This window comes from Biomphalaria glabrata, chromosome 3 (genome assembly GCF_947242115.1).
Source record: "Biomphalaria glabrata chromosome 3, xgBioGlab47.1, whole genome shotgun sequence".
NCBI lineage: Eukaryota > Metazoa > Mollusca > Gastropoda > Planorbidae > Biomphalaria > Biomphalaria glabrata.
In genome coordinates this window covers 5,973,582-5,998,146 of record NC_074713.1, presented here as the reverse complement: position 1 = coordinate 5,998,146, position 24,565 = coordinate 5,973,582, and the positions used below count along the sequence as shown (strand labels likewise).

General features: G+C 32.8%; 1 protein-coding gene across 6 annotated transcripts in view; it reads right to left on the bottom strand.

The window, feature by feature from the left end:
- Positions 1-577: 577 nt before the first annotated feature.
- Positions 578-24,565, bottom strand: part of LOC106052612 (titin homolog) — a 79,758-nt gene continuing 55,770 nt past the window's right edge. For 5 of the 6 annotated variants that reach the window (XM_056023035.1, XM_056023033.1, XM_056023036.1 and 2 more), the window contains 32 exons: positions 23,862-23,974; positions 22,467-23,171; positions 21,486-21,690; positions 20,908-21,056; positions 20,474-20,554; positions 20,316-20,391; positions 20,056-20,168; positions 19,061-19,702; positions 18,341-18,545; positions 17,211-17,359; positions 16,870-16,950; positions 16,680-16,755; positions 16,465-16,574; positions 13,340-13,885; positions 12,974-13,178; positions 12,588-12,736; positions 12,389-12,469; positions 10,964-11,039; positions 10,351-10,463; positions 9,278-9,739; positions 8,315-8,519; positions 6,948-7,096; positions 6,734-6,817; positions 6,133-6,208; positions 5,745-5,857; positions 5,072-5,365; positions 4,407-4,611; positions 3,648-3,796; positions 3,435-3,518; positions 2,907-2,982; positions 2,425-2,537; positions 578-2,096 (listed from right to left, as the gene is read on the bottom strand). In XM_056023035.1, the coding sequence (XP_055879010.1) occupies positions 1,920-2,096; positions 2,425-2,537; positions 2,907-2,982; positions 3,435-3,518; positions 3,648-3,796; positions 4,407-4,611; positions 5,072-5,365; positions 5,745-5,857; positions 6,133-6,208; positions 6,734-6,817; positions 6,948-7,096; positions 8,315-8,519; positions 9,278-9,739; positions 10,351-10,463; positions 10,964-11,039; positions 12,389-12,469; positions 12,588-12,736; positions 12,974-13,178; positions 13,340-13,885; positions 16,465-16,574; positions 16,680-16,755; positions 16,870-16,950; positions 17,211-17,359; positions 18,341-18,545; positions 19,061-19,702; positions 20,056-20,168; positions 20,316-20,391; positions 20,474-20,554; positions 20,908-21,056; positions 21,486-21,690; positions 22,467-23,171; positions 23,862-23,974 (6,062 nt within the window). In that variant the 3' untranslated portion in view covers positions 578-1,919. The remainder of the gene's footprint in view (positions 2,097-2,424; positions 2,538-2,906; positions 2,983-3,434; positions 3,519-3,647; positions 3,797-4,406; positions 4,612-5,071; positions 5,366-5,744; positions 5,858-6,132; positions 6,209-6,733; positions 6,818-6,947; positions 7,097-8,314; positions 8,520-9,277; positions 9,740-10,350; positions 10,464-10,963; positions 11,040-12,388; positions 12,470-12,587; positions 12,737-12,973; positions 13,179-13,339; positions 13,886-16,464; positions 16,575-16,679; positions 16,756-16,869; positions 16,951-17,210; positions 17,360-18,340; positions 18,546-19,060; positions 19,703-20,055; positions 20,169-20,315; positions 20,392-20,473; positions 20,555-20,907; positions 21,057-21,485; positions 21,691-22,466; positions 23,172-23,861; positions 23,975-24,565) is intronic. The other variant, XR_008776886.1, reaches the window with a different exon arrangement.

Sequence of the window (24,565 nt, the reverse complement as noted above, 5' to 3'; positions counted from 1 at the left end):
AATCTGAATATGGTACAGTAACCGGTACCATTAATTTGTAGCTCACAAAATTTGTCTCAATATGCTACAAGCTAGGATTTTTGCTCTAACTGGGGCCAGTACCTATGTTACCTTGTAACTGTGCTTAGCATTGTGTAGGATGTATAGTATAGCTCCTCTATGTTTGAAGATAACAATAATATTTGCATTACACTAAACAATGTGTACATTCACACCCAGACTCACCCATAATTTACATCAGATATGGTAGTTTCTATTTAATAACTGGATTGCCAGGGAAACAAGAGATTGATGAGCCCATTTCTCAGTTCCTGTGAACATGAAGATGGGTACATTTCTCAGTTCCTGTGATCTCAAAGATGGGTACATTTCTCAGTTCCTGTGATCTCAAAGATGGGTACATTTCTCAGTTCCTGTGATCTCAAAGATGGGTACATTTCTCAGTTCCTGTGATCTCAAAGATGGCTGTAAAGTCCATTCCTTGTGAATCAGATACAAAGAACTAGTACTGGTGTCCTTTTTTTTTTCTCTTTTACACATGAAAATTGATTAAGGCAAATAAGAATAAGTTCAATGGTGTTTCTTAATTTAAATTTTTAATGTCAACAAAATGCAATACATTTTTTTGTGTTAAGTCTTAAAATGATTCTAAACAAAGAATTTATGCAAAAACTAAAAATACAGTAAATCTTAAAGTACCACTGTAACTCTGGTACTTGTAAATTGATTCTTTTATAAACTAGTATATACAAAAAGTCAGCAGCAAACACAAGTGAAAAAAAATCCAGTACCATTAATTTGCTTTGTATGGTAAAAGTACATGGTATTTATTGATTAATAAGATAAATCTTAATGAAAATATATCACATGTTAATTGTAGGCACATTTGGGAATAGTTTCTTGATTCCATGACAGTCCAATAGTACCATCACTTCATCGAATTGATAATAAGTAAAAAGAAAAAAAAAACATTTTAAATATGTAAAATAAAATTAATAAAATTCATTTTATCAAAAAAGTTATATAAAACAGTTCACATTCTATTACATTATTTAGCATATCAAATGAAATTAGGAAATGAAAAGGCTGATAGACTGTCAAAAGCAGGGTCATCAATGGAAGAACCAGACCAGCAAACTAACCCAATCTCAAGTCCATGTTGGCCAGCAATTACAAAGAGGAGAGGCTCAACCAGGTTGAGGTTTGTACTAAGAAAAGACGACTTCAAACTGGATAGTATAAATTTCCCCAATTAACATCCACCTTTAAATTATTACCTTAACAGGGGTTTGTAGATACTGTGCCCACCCTTATGAAAATGAATTAATCCTGTTTGAATTTCCCATTTTAATCTACCTTTTGTAGATACTGTGCCCACCCTTATGAAAATGAATTAATCCTGTTTGAATTTCCCATTTTAATCCACCTTTTGTAGATACTGTGCCCACCCTTATGAAAATGAATTAATCCTGTTTGAATTTCCCATTTTAATCCACCTTAGGCAGACAAAACTACCATTACATTAACATTATCACTCTGAGTGGCAGAACTGAACAACAGAAGAAGAAAAAGAGCCTACAGCTCAGCAGCAAAAAGCTGGCTAGAAGAAGAACAAGATATTACATTATCATCATTTAGTAAATTTAGTATTTATAACCATATATATCACAGTTACATGTTACTTATCACAGTTATTTTGGCCAATGTACATAATTCAATACTGTGGATGAAATATAAAAAAACAAACAAACAATATACAGTGTATTCTATTGCAATAAAAAAGATTACTTTTTACTTACATCAATACTGAATACAAAATAGATTAGAATTTCAAAAGTAATTCTTAGTGTATTTTTTAAATCACAGCATGAGATTGTGATCTAATGAAAATTGAATTCCCTATTTTATAAGGGATCCTTTCACTTCTTAGCTGGGTTGCTTTGTTCTGTCTTGGGTTCTTTTCCCTTCTCCCCCCAGGAGGCGATGATAGCAAGTAGAGTCTTCCTGTAGTCCCCACTGGTGTCACTCTCTACATCAGATTGGAGGCTGTGTCCATACAACTCTTGATACTTGTCAGTAATAGCTGGAAGATCAATCTGTAAAAACAATTTTAAAAAAATACTTTATAACCTCTTTCAGTGTTCAGTACTTTGCTACAAGTCAAGATTTTGAAAGGTTAGACAGAAAGAATATGGAATTTAGGAATTTTTGTCCCCACAATGTTGAATTATATTAAATACCAATCCAGTCATCCACCACCTATTCATTTTTTACACATGTTAGGTGTAAGCGATATTTCATATTTTTAAATATCCTAAGTTGCAGTATATATCTAGAATGATACAGTAAATTGATTACCGCTAAACTTAATAATATAATATAGTTCCATTAATTCTATAATATGGCAATGTTGTCAATACAAACCTCAGATCTAGAAACCAAAATTCTAATCAGCTGTTTGTCATTAGTTCCTAAGCCTTTCATTGAATCATGCAAACTTTTAGTAAAGAAATTTGTTGGATCTTGAAGTGCTTTCACTAAAGTTGAGATAAAATAATTTTATTAGGATCTTTTTCAAACTCAAACAGTAGACATTACATTGGTAATGAATGAATAAACTTTTTTGAGTTCATGGTTGCAAGAAAAAATGGCTACAGAATGTAAATGATCTTTGAAACAATATTTTTGTTTACAATTTAATATAATTCAACACCATTTGTGTAGTGTAAGTAAAGTTTAAGTTCATGCATCACTAAATCAATTTACCTAACTTGTTTTACAATGACCAAATTAAGAAAACAACATAAATGATGAGTAAAAAGTTTATATAAATGTTTGAAGAACTAAGCAATGATTATTGTGATTTTTTGGGGTAGCAAATACAGAAATATTGGCAAACACATTACCTAACGCTACATAGGCATCTTCTGTCTCTCCATGGCTGGCCTTCTTGATAGAGTCCAACATATCTTCATTGTAGAGCTGTTTACATAACATGTCAAGTTAGTGATTTGCAAAAGTATCTAGTCAATATTCTAAATTAGTCTCTATGTCGGGAGAAAAAGTGAGGCCATTTGTACACTGACTACATAGTAGCTGACAAATAATTGGATGAATACATCTGCCTAACTTTTTTCTTCTCTTTATAGTTGTAGAAGTTGAGCACAATCTCATATTGTGGGTATATTTAGATAGCTGTAGACTCTAATCAATGCCAGATGGATTGTCTACCATTAAATTTGCAGATTCTACATGAAAACATACTTAGTATCTGTTATTCAACACTTTATAAACACACGTTTTCTCATATTATAAATTAATGTAAAATATTGTCGTGCTTTGGAAACATGACAAGTCATTTAACTCAGTTTTCACATTTTTTTTCCCTAAATGCTTCATTAAAGTAGTTTTGAAGAGTGTAATAAATAATTGACCTTTTGATGAGCTTCGGCTGTAGCAATGACTTGCTCTCGACTGTTGGTGACTAAAATTCTTCTCAAAGTTTCTGCACTTGGTTTCTTTAATTAACAGAAATAAGAATTTAAAAAAAATGACCGCAGTGAAATGTAGATAAAGTTCAAAGATATTCATAAATATAAAAAAAAATGTCTGGTTTCTACAAGTTTACATGTGAGATGTAGGCCTACCTCATGGATAAGTTTAGCATCCTCTTCTGCCATGGGTTTGTTGACTTCAGTCCTTTGGTCTCTTTGTCCACTTACTAATTGCAAGAGTAACTCCCTAAAATCGCCACTTGTGTCCTTGACTATTTCAAGTTCAAGGTCTTTTTGGTAATCTAAAAGGGGAAAAAGGTCAGTCTTTTACTTTGTAATTTTACTAACCAACATAATTATCTGTCCACAATACAAACATAGACTGAGGCATAGATTTAAGATGGTAATATTAGTGAGATAAACATTTAAAAACATTTGAGGATTAAAACAAAGTTCTGAAAATAAATGTTAAGGGCAGGCAAAAAACACACACAAAAATACCAAGACAAAAATAGTTCTCATGTTAGGAAAGATATATATACAAAGAGATCCTTCATTTCAAAAATCAATATTATGATTAAAAAAAAATGATTTCCTCTTAGAGAGTTAAAACCAATGAATAAGCACAACTTGTGATGTTGGCCTCCTTCAGTCGTAGAACGCATCTCGCACACTTCCTCTTGTGGCTGTGGAGCCCTATTTTGGAGAGACACTCACGTCCACAAATATCGCAGGTAAGTGAGATGAAAGCCTGGGCATTGTTTATGGTTGGAACATTGTCGCCCACACAGCAGTTACCCCCTCTCCGTGCAGCTGATGTGACCAAAGGAACGGAATATCCGATACAGTTTGGGATACTGTTTTGTTTTTAAATAACATGTGAAAATTAGAGAAGATAAATTCTGTTCTTACTTTGTTTGTAGATTTGTTTAACAGCCTCCATCTGATCATTGTTCTTGGTGCAAATGATTCCGATCAGGGTGGCTTTGTCTGTTTTCAAACCTTTCATGGCTTCATACAAGCAGAAGGCATCGTAATCCACTGCTGGCATCATCATGGCCACAATTGTGTCCTCAAAATCACCACTTAGTTCAGATCTTAAATCTTTCATCAAGTCCTAAAATATAGTTTTAAAATAGCCAAAATTTGTCTGAAAATTTTTTTTTATTTCAGTATATTTTCAAACATTGTGATTTCAAAATGATTAGAAGAAAGATAATGGATAAATATAACCAAGATCAAAAAGTAATTTGTAAAATGCCAACCATAACCCCCTTCCCCCCAAAAATGCTTTTGTAAATATTATACTGGCACTCAAATAATCATAAAGCAAATTTTTATTTTTTTGTAATGTTTATTAATAAAATAAGCTTTAAAATAAAAAAAAAGACAACTAAAATTAATTAGAAATATTATAAATATATTATAATATATAAAACTACTTAGTATATATATTTAACAATTATCTTTAAAAATTGTGGTAAAAAAAATTAGAACAACAAAATTTTCTTTTTGCAATGTTAACACTGGAACTATAGCTTACACATAGAATGAAAAAAGAATACATATATACTAACCTGTTTATATAGTTCCTGATACCTGACCTTTAGCCTCTGTCTGTCAGCGTTGGAGTTCTTTGTAACAATTCTAATTACTGTGTCTTCATCTGTGCCCACTCTATGCATAGCTTTATACAGTTGTTTGGCATCTTCTTCCTCCTCTATCACTGATGTGTCTTCCACTTCTCCCACTTTGTCTATGATTTTGAGAAGAGTCGCTCTATAGTCTCCACTGGTGTCCCCCTCAACATCCTGCCTGAGAGTGCGCTCATACACTCTACGGTAGCGTCCCTTGATCACTGGCAAGTCTTTCTGATAACATTAAAAATTCATTTCTAAAAAAATCTGGCTAAGTAATTTGAAATGAGTGCTTTAAATCTTCCCCTTTCTAATTGTTATGTTGGAGCATTCAGATGACAAGACCAATATATGAGATGAGCTACACAGTAGTTTCCTAATCAGGAGATTTTCCAACTAAATGCTATTCACAGTAATCTACTCTTTGTTTGCACATTTAATAATTATTTTTTTTTAGAGATAGAAAAGTACAAAATAAAATCATTGAAATGGTTTTCAAAATGTATAGTTCATTAAATAGTTCTTATTCTGTACAATATCTCAAGTGATTCTTACATTCTGCCAATTAAATGAAGGGCAGCTTAAATATTTGTTTAACTGTATGTTCTATTACCTCTGATCTTGAGACCAATATTCTTATGAGCTGGGTGTCTTTGGTGCCTAATCCTTTGATAGCATCATTCAATCTTTCAGTGAAATAGTGACTCTGGTTCATAAGAGACTTGGCTAATGACAGAGAGATGATAGACACATTTATTAAACTGTAAACTATATAGTTTTATTTGTCACTAGTAGTACTGAGCAACTATATTGAGATAAGAATAATACAATTGACTAATAAACTATGAAGACAGAAACATCTTAATATTCAGAAATCTAATAAATCATGTGTCTTAGCATCAGAATTTATGACATGTAAGATATTATATTTAAAAATAAACCATTACTACCAGTAACTGAAAAGGGTTTATTTTCAGAAAAAAATCTGCGCTGGTACTTACCAACTGCAAGATAAGCCTTTTCAGTGTCTCCAGAGCTTGCCCTTTTGATAGATTCTGTTAGATCTTCACCATATAACTAGACAAACAACATAGAAACATATGACAAACTAAAATTATAACAGAGACAATTATGTAAAAATACCCCACTAGAACTAAATGACATGATGCAGCTGATATGTTGATCTAAGATTAAACAATTGGAATGCAAATTTAGGACTTTCCAGACAGTTTGCATTGTGGTTATAATAAGACATGTATACCCTGTTTAAAAAAAAGAAATATATATCAGTAACTAATTTAGCTAGAAATATATTATCTTAAAGGAGGCGCTGTGGCTTAGCAGTAAAGTGCTTTGCTTCCAAACTAGAGGTCTTTGGTTTAATTCCTGGTGAAGACTGGGATTTTTCATTTCTGGAGTCCACCAGCTCTAATGGGTACCTGACATAAGTTGGGAAAACGTAACAGCGATAAGTTGTTGTGCTGGTCACATGACAACCTCGTTAACCGTGGGCCACAGAAACAGATGACCCTATAGACAGCAAGGTCTGAAGGGGAACTTTACTTTACTATATTATCTTAAGGATATCTTGAAGAAAATTACCTTCTTATGTTGAGCAGCAGTAGCCAGAATTTGTTCAGGAGTGCTCTTCATAAATATTTTCTTTAAATTATCAACTGATGGCTTCTATATAGATATAATTCAAAAAAGCAGTTCAATTAGTACTATTTTTTAAAAAAAGTTTTTGATACTATTAACATTAACAAATGAATGACTATTCCAACAAATATCTAGTTTAAAAAAAACAACTTCATACTTCAAATAACGCCTTAGCATCTTCCTCTGCTTTTTTGTCATTAGTCTTTCCTCCTTTTTCTTTCTTGCTGGATAAAAGTTCCAGCAGCAAGTCTTCAAGATCACCTTTGCATTCTTTTTTGACCTCCTGCTCTAAATCTTTGTTGAAGTCTGGAATAGACAATAGTTACAAAGCTTATATCAACTCAATCTTCTATACTGTTAAAAGCACAATGGAACAGCTTTAAACACCATCTCATTTGTAACCTGATTACTTCTACTGGCAAAGAAAAGAAAAACTTTTGCAGCCAATGGCTTTGAAAAAAAGACTTTTAGAGACTCATAAAAAAAAACCTATGGTATTTGAGACATCAAAGTATAACTTAAGTTAAAACAAATTCAGATGACACCTTTCTCTGTATAAGATGTGGCAAAATATTTAGTTTAAAGAATGATCATCAAGGCCATGTTAAATTATGCAATATTCATCTCCAGTAATCTTTTACTTCTAAGACAACGCTGATGATTCGAAATATAATTATTAATTGTCATGATAGACGAGCTGGTAATCTGGTAGGAGAAAGGAAAGAACTTCTTACATAGATACTAGCTTTGCACAATAGCCTCTGATTCTGAGTTTGACTAAAGGATTTTTAAACATTGGCTGGATATTGCAACTAACAAGCTATATAAATGTCACTCCATGCCCCAATTAAGTTTAAGATAAATAACCAGGCTGAGGGCATCATACATGAACATATCTCAATTATTCAAAGATGTTATTCTCCTAGACATTAAGCCATTATGACCTCATACACCTGGCTCTGTAATTCCAAGTACCAATCAATAAAGAGGGGATAATCAAACACACCAATTAATATTAACACCATGCAATTTACTGCAGAGAGTATATAAAGAAAAAGCTAGTTTCAATCTTAATCCTTTCTAAAACACCTTTATACATGAAAATGGGCCAGTTATCTCAATAAATACTGGTACAAGAAAAACTTCCAAAAAAACTAAAATGACTCAATTTTGCAAAGATGGCTAAAAGTAGAGTTGCTCATTAAATGCTTTACAGTTCATTGCTAGTGTCTGAAACATAACCTAGGAGCACACTCTTGTCTTTTGTGAAACTGAAATTAATTAGATTTATTGTGCCCCCATCAAGAGTCAAATCTGCAAACAGGCAACACATCTTATCCTTAGTATGTCAGTCAATAAATAAAAAAGTAAAACTTGTGATATGCACTCTTATTTCTTTAGTTGAGGCTCATTTCAAATGTTACTAATTGATAAAGCACCATTAGTATTTGTTCTCAATGTCTCCAAGTAGTTTGAAAAACAAAGTGACTAAATCAAAGCAATGTGTGTCATCCAGTCACAAACCTTTCTTGTATTCCTTCTTGATTTCTTCTATTTCACTCTCAGATCTTGTACAAATAATTTCAATCAGTGTGTCCTCGTCACATCCCTTGCCCTGCATGCCTTTGTTTAGTGAGTAGGCATCAAACTCTGCTGGAGTCATCATCAGAGAGAGCACTGTTGCTTTGAAATCTCCACTCAATTCTGAATCAAGATCCTTCACTAGATCCTATAACAGAAATAAACATAAGATTTTCATTTTTTTTTTAAATAGTAAAAGCTTAAAAACAAAAAACAAAACATTCTTGATACAATAAAAATTGTTTAAGCTGCAGTTAATATTTGTAATGATAGTTTCAACTTTCTACTTATTTTTTAAATTAGAGCTTACATTAATGAAATAAATGGACATCCCTATAAATCTGTATCATTACTAAGACCTCTTAGTAAAATATCCAAAGCAGCAGCTTGAATGTTAGCAGTAAATATTCAAGTAAACTATCCTTCTGTTCAATACTAATCAGTAACATTTGATTGAGCATCAGACTTAAGTCTGAAATTATGTACTTAGATTCTATGGTTATATTCTTGCCCTATTTTGACAATTGGAAATACTTAGAAACCCTAGTTGGATGTGACACAGTTTGTATGACTGCTTGCATGACTTGATTGACCTAGTGACACATGTAGAATGTAATCATCTTCTCTTCTTATTTTTTAAGAGCAGACACGTTTGTTTTCTTGGTTTTCCACATTTCAGAAATCACCATAGGGCCTGCTATGAGCTGGAATCCAAATTTTATGTGATTAACTAAAAACCAGTTGACAGTAGGTCAGTGAATTGAATAAAAGGTAAATATATAGATTTTGGTTGTATCAATTCTATATGATAAAGCGCATTAAGCTATTGACTGGTATGTGGAATGCATTTTTTTTATTAATTCCAATGACAAAACAAAATGAATATTTGGAACAACATTATCTTACCTTCTTATAGAGCTCTTCATATCTTTTCTTCAATGTTTGTCTCTGAGAGTTAGAGTTCCTGACAATGACCTCAATTATTACATCTTCTTTTGTTCCAAGTCCTTTCATGGCTTTGAACAATTTCACTGCATCTTCATCATTTTCATTGATTTTGTCATCATCTTTTTTCTCATCCTTCTTTTCCTCTTTTTTCTCTTCTTTCTTTTCTTCTAGGTTGACATCTTTCTTATCCTCTTTTTTCTCTTCTTTCTTTTCTCCTACCTGAGAATGTACATCATTAGATTTCTCTTCTTTTACAATTTTGGGTTCTTTTTTCTTCTCTGGTGGCTTCTCCTCACCAACTTTATCAATAATCTTGACCAATGTTTTCTTGTAGTCTCCACTGGTGTCATCCTCAACATCTTTTTTCAAGGAGTGACCATAGAGTTGTTGGTAGTGACCTTTGATGGCTGGAAGGTCAGACTAATTGAAAATAAGAATACAATTAATTAAAGCTGAAATTTTTTTTTCTTAAGACCAACAAGAACAAGACTGTATAGGTTTAGTTTATAGAATAGATTAATTTAAACATAGAATTGTGCATTTTAGTTATGGACAGTAGAAATAGTGAAATAACTGCACAGACTTATGCAAAATAGGACTGCACAAAAGTAACAAGTATGTCCTAGGGCTTTGAAAAAGAAGTTTCAGAAATTGAGTGTTAGTGTAATAAAGACAGATTTATAAACAAAAGCTCATCATCCCATATTGTCAATAAACAGTAGGAATTCTTCAATCAATTTGAATAAGTATGTGTTTTGTATATTTTATTTGTCTTGAATGAGTATGAACCCCAAAAAAAAAAAAGTGAATAGTTATTAAGTAATGTAAGTCAGTAATCTTGTCAGCATCAAATCAAGTGCAGAACATCAAACAGATAAACACATTCTGGAACAATGACAAACATCTTTTTGAATTATTAGAGATTAACTACTTCTAATTATTTGTTTAGAGATTAAGTCACAACTTGTTCAAGTCAATTAGTTTAAAAGACATAAAACATAGTTACAAACTATTAAACTAAAAATACTGACCTCTGATTGAGATACAATAATACTTGTAAGCAAAGTATCTTTTGTACCCAGACCTTTCATTGAAGCGTTTAGAGTTTCTGCTAAGAATTCAGATTTGTCCTGAGGGCACTTCACTAGAAACAGTATTAAAGAAAATTATAAAACTGTATGCAAGACATTTAGGCAATGGATAAATAAATAAAAATACTTTATCTTTTCTGACAGCACAATGGTATGTTAATAAAACTAGTAAACTAACAATTGCCAATGATTTTATCATTTTAATCTCTTTTAATTACTAATAAAGAGGTGCGGTGGTCAAGTGGTTAAGCGCTTGGCTTCTGAACCTGAGGTCCTGGGTTCGAATCCCGGTGAAGACTGGGATTACGAATTTCGGGATTTTTAGGGCACCCCTGAGTCCACCCAACTCTAATGGGTACCCGACTTTAGTTGGGGAAAGTAAAGGTGGTTGGTCAGTGTGTTGGCCACATAACACCCTGCCTGTTAACCATTGGCCAAAGAAACAGATGACCTTAACATCATCTGCCCCATAGATTGCAATGTCTGAAAGGGGAAACTTTACTTTTTTTAAATTACTAATAAATGATTGATCAAATTTTTAAAAATCTGAGACCTATAGCAATGTAAGCTCCTTCAGAATCCCCACATCCAGCTTTCTTGATAGCAACTGTTATACTCTCATCAAACATCTATAGGGAAAAAAATTGGAACATATTATCTGTATGTTAGAATTACTGAACTCTCTGTACTCTCTCTCTATGGCTAGAACTAATTAAATAACAGTATTGTTCATATGATATCAGAAGAAAGCTTGAATATTGTAACTGAACTAATGCATAATATATCAAATAGCCAAAGTATTGCAATGACTTAAGAATTTTTTTTTTTGTATTTATCTTTATAACAATTAGCTTTTTTAAATGTCCACTAGAATTACATTAAAAAAAACAACAAAAAACTAGCTGATACCCAATATTCACAGTGGTGAATAATTCAGTATAGCCATTCTATTTTATGCAAGCTGAAAAGTTTATTGTGATGGCCTTTAAAGTTGCTACATAGTTTGATAATAATAATTAATAATAATTTTATTCATAAAGCGCTGTTAACAAACAAACAAAATGTAGGCTCAAGGCGCTGTAATAACATTACAAACACAAACACGACAGCTAAAATGACAATTAATCTAAAAAAGTTTCAAACAGATAGGTCTTAGGTCTTAATGTTCTTCTTAAAAGTGGTGTAGCATGTTGTCTGTCTGAGATCAATGGGGAGTGAGTTCCAAACCTTTGGTCCATGCACTGAAAAAGCCAGCAGACCGTAGCTTTTGAGGGAGAAATGTGGCACCACTAAAAGTGTTGAGTCCATTGAGCGCAGGGCTCTCTGGGGGACATATGGAGTAATCACTTCGCTAAGGTACAAGGGCATCTCATTGTTATATATACATCGATGACAAAGTGTGGCGACCTTGTAATCAGAACATTAACATTATATTATAATGTTCCCAGATACTTTTTAGACATTAAATTCTAGTAGCACTTAAGAAATGAAACACCTTTTTGCTTTGTTCAACTCATGGAACACACCCTTCAACAATTAGGATTCTCCATTTATTAGCTGTTAAATTCTATAGTAAATCAATTATTTATGACATCCAGCAGATGCACACTCCGAGGCTCATGGCAACATTTGAATATTCTTTTGTTGCGCATCTTTCTTTCTTTTTGATATCCCCCACCAGATATGATGTCAAATTTAGTGCCAAAGTTAATGAATTGCAAGCTTAATAATTATTTTCTTTTATTTTCAGTCAGATCAGAAAGCTAAATTTTTATTACATGTTCTTTTATTTTTAGTTATATCATTAACTCCTTCTCTCCTAACTGACAATACCGGCGTTGATTCCATCAGAATGTGGTACATAATTATGGAGAGAAAGAGTTAAGAATTTTAAAATTTTAATTGTGATAATAGAATATTTACAGAACAAAATATCTTTAAAAAGCACCAAAAGCAATTGAGTAATTTATTATCGCACCTCTTCATAAGTCTTGGCTGTTGCTTTAATCTGAGCAAAACTGCCTTTGAAAATTTCATCTACTGTTTCAGCAGATGGTTTCTATGCAAACAGAGAAATTTAGAATATTAGGTAAGTTTCATTAGAATTTATGAAATAATTGAAAGATTTCTTTAATTTTATCACACACACACACAAATTATTATAAAATTTCCCATACCTCATGTAAAGCTTTAGAATGTTTCTCAGCCTCTGATTGGTCAGTTTTAGTTTCTTTTTCTTTCATTCCATCTAAAATTTGGGTTAAGAAATTTTGATAGTTTCCACTTGTCTCACTTTTGACTTCCGATTCCAAATCTTTATTGTATACTGAAAACAAACATTCATATTGCTGCATTAGAGCAATCATGGCTTGTACATGTATTGAGAATCAACATGAATTATTGAATCAGTCCTTGACTGAAAACAAACAAACTGCATCCTTCAAAATATGATAAAGAAACATTTTGTTGTTTTTTATGATAGAAAAAATATGTAAAACTGGCCTATATTTTAATTAAAATAATGAAAGTCAAAAGCCTAACAACTAATTATACACAGTCTAACCAGTTTTGTAAGTTTTGCTGATTTCCTTGAGTTCTGTGGAGGTTTTGGTACATAGGACAGCATTGAGTACAGCTTCATCAGTGCCCACACCTTTCATAGCCTTAGACAAAATATAGGCATCATACTCTACAGGAGGCATCATTAGTCCTAGGATCACTTCTTTGAAATCTCCACTAAGTTCAGAGTCCAGGTCTTTCACCAGGTTCTACAGAAAAATAAAGACAGAGTAACTCTAAAAAAAAAGAAGAGTATTTAACAGAGAAAAAAAGTATCTGATTTAAGTGGAAAAATTTTAATTAAGTTAGTGGTAAAAAGATCATTATAATGACACTGACTATTTGAATTGTGTAACCATTAGTTAAGTACCTTTTTGTAGAGCTCTTCATATCTTTTCTTCAATGTTTGTCTCTGAGAGTTAGAGTTCCTGACAATGACCTCAATTATTACATCTTCATTAGTTCCAAGTCCTTTCATGGCTTTGTACAATTTCACTGCATCTTCATCATTTTCATTGATTTTGTCATCATCCTTTTTCTCTTCTTTCTTTTCTTCTTTTTTCTCCTCTTTCTTCTCCTCTTTCTTTTCTTCTTTCTTCACTTCTTTTTTCTCCTCTTTCTTTTCTTCTTTCTTCTCTTCTTTTTTCTCCTCTTTCTTTTCTTCTTTCTTCACTTCCTTCTTTTCTTCCTTCTTCTCAGTTGATTTAACAGCCACAGGTGCAGCAGCTTTGGATGGGCTCTCTGTTTGAGCTTTTTCAGGCTCCTTGGCTTTAGCTGCTGGCTTCTCCTCACCCACTTTATCAATGATCTTGACCAAAGTTTTCTTGTAGTCTCCACTGGTGTCTCCCTCAACATCCTTCTTCAAGGAGTGACCATACAGTTGTTGATAGTGACCTTTGATTGCAGGGAGGTCAATCTAAATTTAAAATAAAAATATATATTACTGATTTACATTTACAAAAATAGGGTGTTGCCTGGCTTTCAAAACAGTGAAGACTTCGACTTTTAATGTATTGATTTTTAGGACATTCAACTCTAACCAGTACCTTACATATGTTACAAAGTAAAGGCGATTGGTTGTTGTGCTGGCCAATTGATAATATGGTTAACCAATGGCCAAAGAAAAAAATGAGTTTTATATCATCAGCCCCCATGGGGGGCATTAAAACAGAAGAGGGAACAACAGAGTTTTTTACAATCGAGACAGGTGTGAGACAGGGGTGCATCTTATCTCCCTTCCTTTTCCTCCTAGCCATCGACTACATAATGAGGAGAGCAATGAACCAGACTGCCTTTGGTATTCCATGGCATGAACAACTCCGATTGACGGACTTGGACTTTGCTGATGATGTTGCACTACTCGGGGCTACAAATAAATGCATTCAAGAAATGACGGAGAGCCTAGACAGAGAGGCACCCAAAATTGGCCTCCGCATAAACTTGGATAAGACTAAAATTATGCGAGTTGGATATAAGGCAAAGGGTGTCCCCGTCAGACTTGGCGAGTCAAAGCTTGAAGAGCTGGACAAGTTCACGTACCTTGGCAGCATCATAACAAATGATGGAGATGCTTACCATGATGTAGCATGTCGAATAGGAAAGGCAGGGAGCATTTTCCAAAGGCTGCAGCCTATTTGGACTACCCAAGCCATTGGACTCGAGACAAAAATACACCTTCTCAACACAATCGTCATTCCAACTGCTACATATGCATGTGAGACGTGGAAGTCATCTGTCAAAATTGAGAAAAGACTAAATGTGGCTCAACAGAGATGGCTGAGACGGATTTTGGGAGTCAGTTACACAGACCGGATCTCAAACAAGGAAATCCTATGCTGAACTGGGAGTCGAACACTTAGTGAGGTTGTGACTGAGCGTCGCATGAGGTTTGCGGGACATGTTCTACGTCAAAATGAATTACGCACACCAAGAGTTGCGATAACATGGAAGCCAAAACGAGGAAAGCGCAAACAGGGACGTCCTCGTATTACCTGGCGACACACCTTCATGGAGGACCTCAGAACAGTGGACACCAGGTGGGAGGAGGCTTCAGACATTGCCAGTGACAGATCATTATGGAGACAGCTTGCCGCCCAATGCGCCGAACGGCGCGGGAGGACCTAAGTCTAAGTAAGCCCCCATGGATCACATGGTCTGAAAAGGGGACATTAACCTGTCCTTTAAAAGTGTGTACAAATGACAGTAATCTAGGTCACTATCAATGTTTACTTGATAGACAAATAAAGTAAAAGCCAATTTTAGTGTCACATTATAATAATGAATTAGGAAAAGCAAAAGAAATGGATCATCGATAGGCTATCAATTATTCATGTATGAAAATAGCATGCTGATTCACATTTAATTGGTTCAACAAAAGTCTGGGTAACACATTGATCTATAAAAGGTGTAATTGAATATTTAGGCCCAAAGGTGAACAACCAACAACTCAGCAAAGCCATATTTAAAAAAAAAAATCTTAATGTTGAAAATGATTACCTGTAGCAGATTTTAAAAGAATAAAACTGCATTTACACTTTTTTTTATTAATAAACATTATAAAACAATTTTTTTAAATACCTTAACAGAATATCTAATGAGACAATGTAGGTTGTTTGTCAGTTTTGATGATATCATTAACTTTAAACAACGTCACAAGATATGCTTTTAATAAGGTCAATAAGTTTCTGCATAACTTCAAACAAGATTTAACACTATCAATTTAAATAACACATACATATTATTTTTTTTTTTTCTCTGAAGCTTTCTAAACATAGTCTTTCCAGCCATGTATTAAAACAAAGGGCATCAACTCCACAGTTATGGTATGTATATCCAAAAACAATCATATTTGAAAAAAATGATAAAGAAATAGAAAAGAAATAAGAAAATATGCTTGCTATCAAAAATAAAAAAATTCAGAGATCAAATCTTATCAAATCCTATATTTTAAAATTATTATGTCACTTTAAAAGAATACTTGTACTCTTTGATTTTGTACATGCTTTTATACTAATATGACATGAGCATTACACTCAGTTGTAAAGTCATTTACAGACACTCATAATTGTGCTGCCCTCTTCAGACCTTGCAATCTATAGGTGCAGACAATGTAAAGCTCATTTATTCTATGGCGGATGGTTTAAGAAGGGAGTCATGTAGCCAGCACTACAACTAGCTACCTTTACTTCCACAATGTATGTCCATACCCACTAAAGTTGGGTCGACTTAAAGATGTCTTACAAACCCAAAGTTCAAACACAGTCTTCACCAGGATTCTAGCCCTAGATCTCTAAGTTCAGAAGCCAAGTGTCCTACAATTCAGCCTCCATGCCACCAAAACAGCTAAAATTAATTTTTGAATAAAAAATGCTTCATCAAGAGGCATAATTTACAACTTGAGTTCAGCAGTCAAACTGAAACTTCAACTGTCACTTAGCCAGATGCTCATATACGCATACATAAAAACACAAAGTTACACAACTCCAATATTCATACTTCTGATCTTGAAATCAAGATGCTCATTAGAAGCGTGTCTTTGGTGCCAAGTCCTTTCATGGCGCTGTTTAAACATTCTGCATAAAAGCTGGCTTTCTCCTGAGATTTTACTGAAACAAAGTGATGTAAAATTTATTTATTTTTCATTAAATAGTTTGAATATTTTGTATACAACAAAATACATCAAATTTTAATTAAACAAGAAATCAACTTACATATTGCCAGGTAAGCACCTTCTGCATCTTTGCAGTCGGCTTTTTTGATAGAAACTGAAATGTCTTCACTGAAAAGCTAAACAAGTGACAAATGAAATGTAAAGTTATATTACTTACTCCTTTGAGAACCCATATCTTCTAAAAGACTAAATGCTGAGTCCAAAATAATTAAGTGCACACATTAACTTACATTCTTGTAAGCAGAAGCAGTAGCATTGATTTGTTCAAAGGTTCCCTTAAAGATTTCTTTTGCTGTAGCAGCTGAAGGTTGCTTTAAACAAAATATATAACTTGTAAAGAGATGATCATTTTATGATGAAGCTACATATTAGAGTGCTGTTTGCAAGTTATATGCTTGATTTTCTTTAGTAACAAAGCAAGCATAAATTATTATTGCTGTCAAGACCACATCATATAAAACCATGTCAACATTTCTAACTCTAGAGTAAAAAATAATTGTTTAACCTTTATTAAATATTAGGATATAATTTGTATGAATGCATATTATGCTAAAAATAACTAAAAAGTTACATCATGAAGAGCCTTTGCATCTGCTTCAGCTTTAGCCTGGTCAAGTTTAGCTCCCTTGTCTTTCTTCCCCTCTAAAATCTGCAGCAGAATATCTTTGTAATCTCCACTGGTCTCTTTTTTTACTTCTGAATCAACATCTTTTTTGTAAGCTACAGTAGCAGTAAGTAGAATATGAACAAAGGAGCTTACATCAGTATATGTCAACAGCATTTTAGGTATAGAAAAGTAGAGATAGAATTTATGATTAATTTACAAATCCATGAGGTTTAGGGTTTGAATCCCAGTTAAAGCCTTTTTTTTTTTTAGTTTAAGGGTAAATTTGAATTCATTTAGCTCTTACAGAACCTGACATTAAAGAAAGTAAAGAAAATTGCTTGAAATACTAGACATGTGACACTCTTCTTAAAATTTACTTGAGAAAATAATTTGTTACATTTAAGTTAAGCAATTAATGAATAGGAATTGTCCTCATTCAGTCATAAGATGACAAAGGCACATCTAGTAGAGAATGAAATGATAGCTTGGGTATTGGCCATGGTTGTAATTTTGCCCCTCAGCCAGTGTTACTCCCTCTCTCCATGCAAATTTTGGGTCCAAATAAAAAACCATGGCCAATACAGTTTGGAGTCATCAACACTGCAGGGTGTGCCAGAGTGTAGTGCAGTGTGATACAAGCTGCCTACGGATCACTGGCTCATGATTTTTCTCAGGGTTGACTTCCAAAACATTTCCATGTTTGGGTTTAGCTTAGGCAGAGATTTGGATTAAGAGTTTTCCTTTGCCTGGAATGATATCCAACTAAGGTTAATGGGTCCCTTCTCCCACCCGAACCTAAGCAATGCAATATGATAAAACAGCTACCATCATAAAACAGCTACCATCATACTGATGTATTAATTTCTGATGAAAGATGAACTGATTACTTTAAAGTCATGATAATCAGTGTCATTTAGATCTTAGTTTTTAAATTTTAATGAGTACCAATGTAAAAACAGTCTAAGAAATAGTGAATAAGTAAACATAAGATGAGTGGTATTCAGTCATAACAAGACGTATGCAAGAGTAATAACTATTTTGCAAGTGTTTCCTTTCTATTAAGAAAAACATTAAAATTTGAGAAGCATAATTACATTTTTTGAAGACTTTATTGATTTCTTGTAGCTCGGCTGTGGTTCTAGAACAAATGATAGCAGTCAAAACAGATTCATCTGTTCCTATCCCTTTCATGGCTTTGTTCAGAATGTAAGCATCAAATTCAACTGGTGTCATCATAAGACCCAGAATGGTTTCTTTGAAATCCCCACTTAGTTCAGAGTCTAGATCTTTCACAAGATCCTGTTGGGAGAGGTTTGACAGATTTTTTAAAATGAAAATAATAAACATGTTATAAATAAGTTATTGGTTATGTGCAATAGTTTGTAGTTAAAATATGTGTTATTTATATATGCATTTACATTCCTCCCTTCATCTATCCCTTAGTCTGTTGAACTGTTGGGGCACCACACAAGATCTGTTACCGTTTAGATTACTTACAAGAAAAAGCTTTAACATCATAGTAAATCATTATTTCTAAAAAAAATTATATTCAGAATGATTAAAGTTTATATGTATCATGAAATAAAAGGGTATAGCCCCCTTTTTTTTTTATTCCTGAGGGTGGATTAATAAGGATTAGTATTTGTTTTGCTCTATCCAACAAAAGTGTTAATATCAAAGTTAACATGGTGACAGCAGTGACAAAAGATAGTTAATAGATTTTGACTTAGTGCTAACAATTGATGGAGAAATAGATCTATTTTTGTAGATAAATCTCTTTTCTTTTAGTAAATAATAAAACAGATGATACTCACTTTTTTGTAAAGCTCATTGTATCTTTTCTTCAATGTTTGTCTCTGAGAGTTAGAGTTCCTGACAATGACCTCAATTATTACATCTTCTTTTGTTCCAAGTCCCTTCATGGCTTTGTACAATTTCACTGCATCTTCATCATTTTCATTGATTTTGTCATCATCCTTTTTTTCTTCTTTCTTTTCTTCTTTTTTCTCCTCTTTCTTTTCTTCTTTCTTAACATCTTTTTTCTCCTCTTTCTTTTCTTCTTTCTTTACTTCTTTTTTCTCCTCTTTCTTTTCTTCTTTCTTCACTTCTTTTTTCTCCTCTTTCTTTTCTTCTTTCTTCACTTCTTTTTTCTCCTCTTTCTTTTCTTCTTTCTTCACTTCTTTTTTCTCCTCTTTCTTTTCTTCCTTTTTGCTTTCTTGTTTAGCTTGGACATCTTTAGATTTCTCAACCTTAACAGGCTGTGCTGCTGCAGTTTTCTGCACTGGTTTCTCTTGCTTCACTTCCTTTTTCTTATCAGGCGGCTTCTGTTCCCCAACTTTATCAATAATCTTGATTAGAGTTTTTCTGTAGTCTCCACTTGTGTCGCCCTCAACATCTTTCTTCAAGGAGTGACCATAAAGCTGTTGGTAGAAACCTTTGATGGCGGGAAGTTGAGACTGAAACAATTGTAAGTAGTCAACATATAATGTATATTAATAAACTATGTTTGTGCTCAAAATAAGTTTAAATAAAAGCAGTGGCATAGCTATGGAGTGGATAATTCTAAAATCCCCCCAGGCCACCAAATTAGTGCCCGAAAATTTTTTTTAACATTAAATATTATGACATTATCTTATGTCAGGATGTCAAATATCAAAATGCAGGGCCCCTAAAGAGGTCAAGCCCCCAAATGATGGCGAATTCCTAGCTATGCTACTGAATAAGATAAAGCTGTTATAAATAAAATTAAAATAAAATAAAATCATCTCATTTATGATAGTAACCTCTATACATAAAAGTTGAAGTTTACCTCAGAATTAGAGACAAGTATTCTTATCAACTGTGTGTCCCTTGTGCCAAGACCTTTCATAGAACTATTTAATCTTTCAGCTAAATAACTGGCTGGATTTTCTGGGAACTTTACTGAAAAAACAAAACAAAAAAAAGAACCATTGTTTACGAAGAAGTATCAATGTCAGGCATTAAAACTGTTTAGATATGAACCAAACCAAGTAAAACGTTTTCTTATTAAATAGTGTAGCTGTATTTTAATGTATTCTAGTTCCTCACATAGTGCAATGTAGGCTTGCTCAGCTTCTCCACACTTGGCTTTCTTTATTGACTCAGTGATGTCTTGATCATACAACTGAAAGAACAAAACATTAGCAGATTGAAATCTTGAGTTTTTGTTTCCTACGCCTAGAACCTAAATCAAAACCTTCCATTACCTGTCTGTGAGCTGCAGCAGTTGCTGCAATCTGAGCTGGACCACTCTTAAACAGTTCTTTGACAGTTGCAGCCTGTGGTGTCTGAAAGATGTAGAGTTTATTTTGAGTACACAAAATGCAGGTCAGTGAGAAAGTAAATTCTTTACTGTAGTAAAAATACACCCTTTTGAGGTTATAACAAAAAAATAATTGAAACTAAAATAAAAAGACATCTTGAACCTTTTCTTTTAGTTCTATGTTATTAACTTCTCTAAGATGAAAAAAAAAATTAAGCTGTCTAAAAAATTTTTCTATAAATTATACAGTTACCCTCATAAAGTAAAAATAATGTTTTTTTTTTAAATATTATAATGCTTCTCATGATTTGTGAACTACCACTAAGATCTTAAATATAATTCTAAAAATACAATTATTGTGTATTATATAAAACAAACTTCATGCAGAACTTTAGCCAGAGTTTCAGCTTTTGTTTGATCTGTCTTGGAATCTTTCTCTTGTTTTCCACTTAGCTTCAATAGCAGAAGATCTTTTAAGTCTCCACTGGTTTCTTTCTTTACAGCAGATTCTAAGTCAGTTTTATATTCTGGAATGTAATTAATAGAAAGATGTTTTAAGCATTGAGTTCACACTTTTACTTTTAACCCAATTTTTTTCCCCAACACTAATTCAAGCATTTTGTTTTATGATGGCTACATAATATCATTGTAAAACGTTCTCTCCCTAAAGAATATTAGATTATAGAAACTTTGTTGTGATTTGCACATTTGAAGTCCTCATCCAGTACCTCATACTCTACTTTGGATAAAACAGATAGAAACAGTTTTTGAACTGAATTACTTTTAACACCTCTATTGTGTGAACTGACTATATTTAGAGCTAAAGTTGTTGAATATATTTCAAGTAGCTTCATCATTTTTAGAAAAAATATTAGTTGCCTTTACTTTATGTATGTCTGCATTGTATATGCTAATTTAATGAATCTATTTATTGAGCATATACAATAGTTACACACCTTTCTTGTAGATTTTAGAAATCTCTTTTAATTCATCATTGTTCTTTGTGCAAATGATATCTACTAGAGTAGCTTCATCTGTTCCAAGACCTTTCATTGATTTATTTAGGGAGTAGGCATCAAAATCAAGGGGAGGCATCATCAGGGCTAAAATTGTGTCTTTGAAATCACCACTTAGTTCAGAGTCTAAATCTTTCACCAGATCCTGTATAGGAACATTTTCGTAGTGAAAATTTAAATGAGTAAATTAAGTTAAAAAGCATCTAATATAAAGCAACCAAACATTTGAAGAAACTTACAATGATGTTCATGCTTTACTAAATAAAAACCTACAATACAAAACTACCTGCCAGAATCTTCTATGCAGCTAACAAATGACTTGCCAAAGTGATAGAAAACAGACAACAGATAGCAATCATACTGCACTACAAGAAAACTAACAACCTTGAGGTATTCTAAAGTAAGCAATGAAACAAAGCCATCTTATTAAATCTGCCTTCAAGATCAGCTGTCGTCATCAAGAAGTACATAGAAGTCAAATTCATAAAGCGCTGGTTGTGAATGTGTATGTGTTTTTGTGTGTGAATGTTGTTCAAATTTTTAATCAATATTGTTTTTGAACAGTAGTTTCACTGAGCTTGTCAATTGTAGTCAAACTGAATTTCCATTAGAATGGATCAATAGAAATTATCTTATCTTCAGTTAATCCCTCAACTGACAAAAATAAAATAAAACAGCAGAATTAGTGTATAAAATATGAACAATAAACATCATTTAATAAGATGCCTTACCACTAACCAAATTTATGACTCAAACAATAAACTAGTTTGGCTACTTAGTAAGAACTCCAACAAATCAAATGGTAAAAGTATTTATTACCAGATACTCAGGATACAATGAAAGAGACAGAAGCAGAAACAAAAATGGAGTGAAACTTGCTCTATATTCTTTTATCAGTAAAGTGAAAGGAAAAGTAAATACCTTCTTATAGAGCTCTTCATATCTTTTCTTCAATGTTTGTCTCTGAGAGTTAGAGTTCCTGACAATGACCTCAATTATTACATCTTCTTTTGTTCCAAGTCCTTTCATGGCTTTGTACAATTTCACTGCATCCTCATCATTTTCATTGATTTTATCATCCTCTTTTTTCTCCTCTTTCTTTGTTTCCTTCTTTTCTTCTTTCTTAACATCTTTTTTCTCCTCTTTCTTTTCTTCTTTCTTAACATCTTTTTTCTCCTCTTTCTTTTCTTCTTTCTTAACATCTTTTTTCTCCTCTTTCTTTTCTTCTTTCTTAACATCTTTTTTCTCCTCTTTCTTTTCTTCTTTCTTAACATCTTTTTTCTCCTCTTTCTTTTCTTCTTTCTTGACTTGTTTGTGATCCACATTCTTGGCTTGAGACACAGTGTTTTTTTCTTCTTTTACAACTGGCTTTTCCTCCTTTCTCTCCTGCTTGCCATGAACATCTTTGGACTTCTCCATGATCAAGACACCTTTGGCAGGACTTTGGGATCTAGCTCTCTCCTTAGCTGGCGCCTTTGCCTTGGCAGCAGGTTTCTGTTCACCCACTTTATCAATGATCTTGACCAAAGTTTTCTTGTAGTCTCCACTGGTGTCACCTTCAACATCTTTCTTCAAGGAATGACCATATAGTTGTTGATAGTGACCTTTGATTGCTGGAAGGTCCAACTGAAAAGAATTAAAAGAAAGTGAAATTAACTGTTCAAAAGTCAAATATGTTTATTTGTGTTGGTAAACCAATCTCTTTTATTTGAATATATAAGTGTAAAGTTTTAAAATTATTTTCTTATTAGTGTAAACATCAAAACATTCTCTTTGTGTGAAGATCTAAGTTAAAAAAAAAAGTAGTTCCCCTTTCATACCTTGCGGTCTATAGGGCAGATGATGTAAAGGTCATCTGTTTTTGTGGCCTAAGGTTAACAAAGTATCATGTGGCCAGTTCAATGACCAATCACATTTACTTTTCCACAACTAATGTCAGGTATCTATTAGAGCTGGATGGACTCAAAGGCATACAAAGATCCCAAAATTAAAAATCCCAGTTATCACTAGGATTCGAACCAAGGACCCCCGGTTTGGAAACCAAGCACTTTACTGCTCAGCAACCATGCCTCGAAGAAATAAGTGCTATTCTATTCATTTTTCAAATCATTCTAAAATTGTGTACCTAGAGTTATGCTTATTGCCCAATATGCTTCCATATTTAATATTTTATGTCATTCATTTAAACCACACAATTATACATAAATAGTAATCTACTGCATACAAATTTAAAACACTACTTAAAGGCATATATTTCAAATAAGATTATTATTAAGGAAATAAAAAAAAGGCATTCAATGGAAGCCATTTGCATACCTCGGATCTTGAAACAAGAATATAAATAAGTTGAGAATCATTTGTACCAATGCCTTTCATAGATTTGTTTAAACATTCAGCAAAATGAGCAGAAGGTTCCTCTTGTGATTTCACTAAGGAAAAATCAAACAGTTTTAAGTGAATGAAGTGTATAATGGATACAAAAAAATGACCAAGCATGCCCTTCACGCATACTGGTATTGTAAGTGACTTGTTCTTTTAATAAAAACAGGAATAATATATCTTTGTTATCCTTGAGAAATCTGAATTACAATTGTGCATTACACACAACAAAAGATAACGATAGCAAAAAAAAAATACATTTTCATACCAGTCTCACTCAAGCATTACATCAAAAGTTGGATTGAATTCAATGAACAAAAATGTTCTTGTGTCTGTTTTTGGAATTGGATTTTTAAAATCTTCATTGTGATAGTATAAGGTTAAAATCATCATGACCAAAAGTTCTTTTTATGTTATTTTTATCTTTGTTAAGAATGTTTTTCTTAAGTAATATTTTTCTAATAAATTTTCTAATAAATCAATAAATTTGAACGACAGTCCAGGGAGCAAATCGGGTGACCAGTGATATAATTTATATAATATTTGACAAGTCTTTATTGAAGCTGAAGGCAAAAATTCATTGCTATGGCCCAACATGGAGACACAGGATAATGTGAACTGTACCATGTTATTTCCTTTTT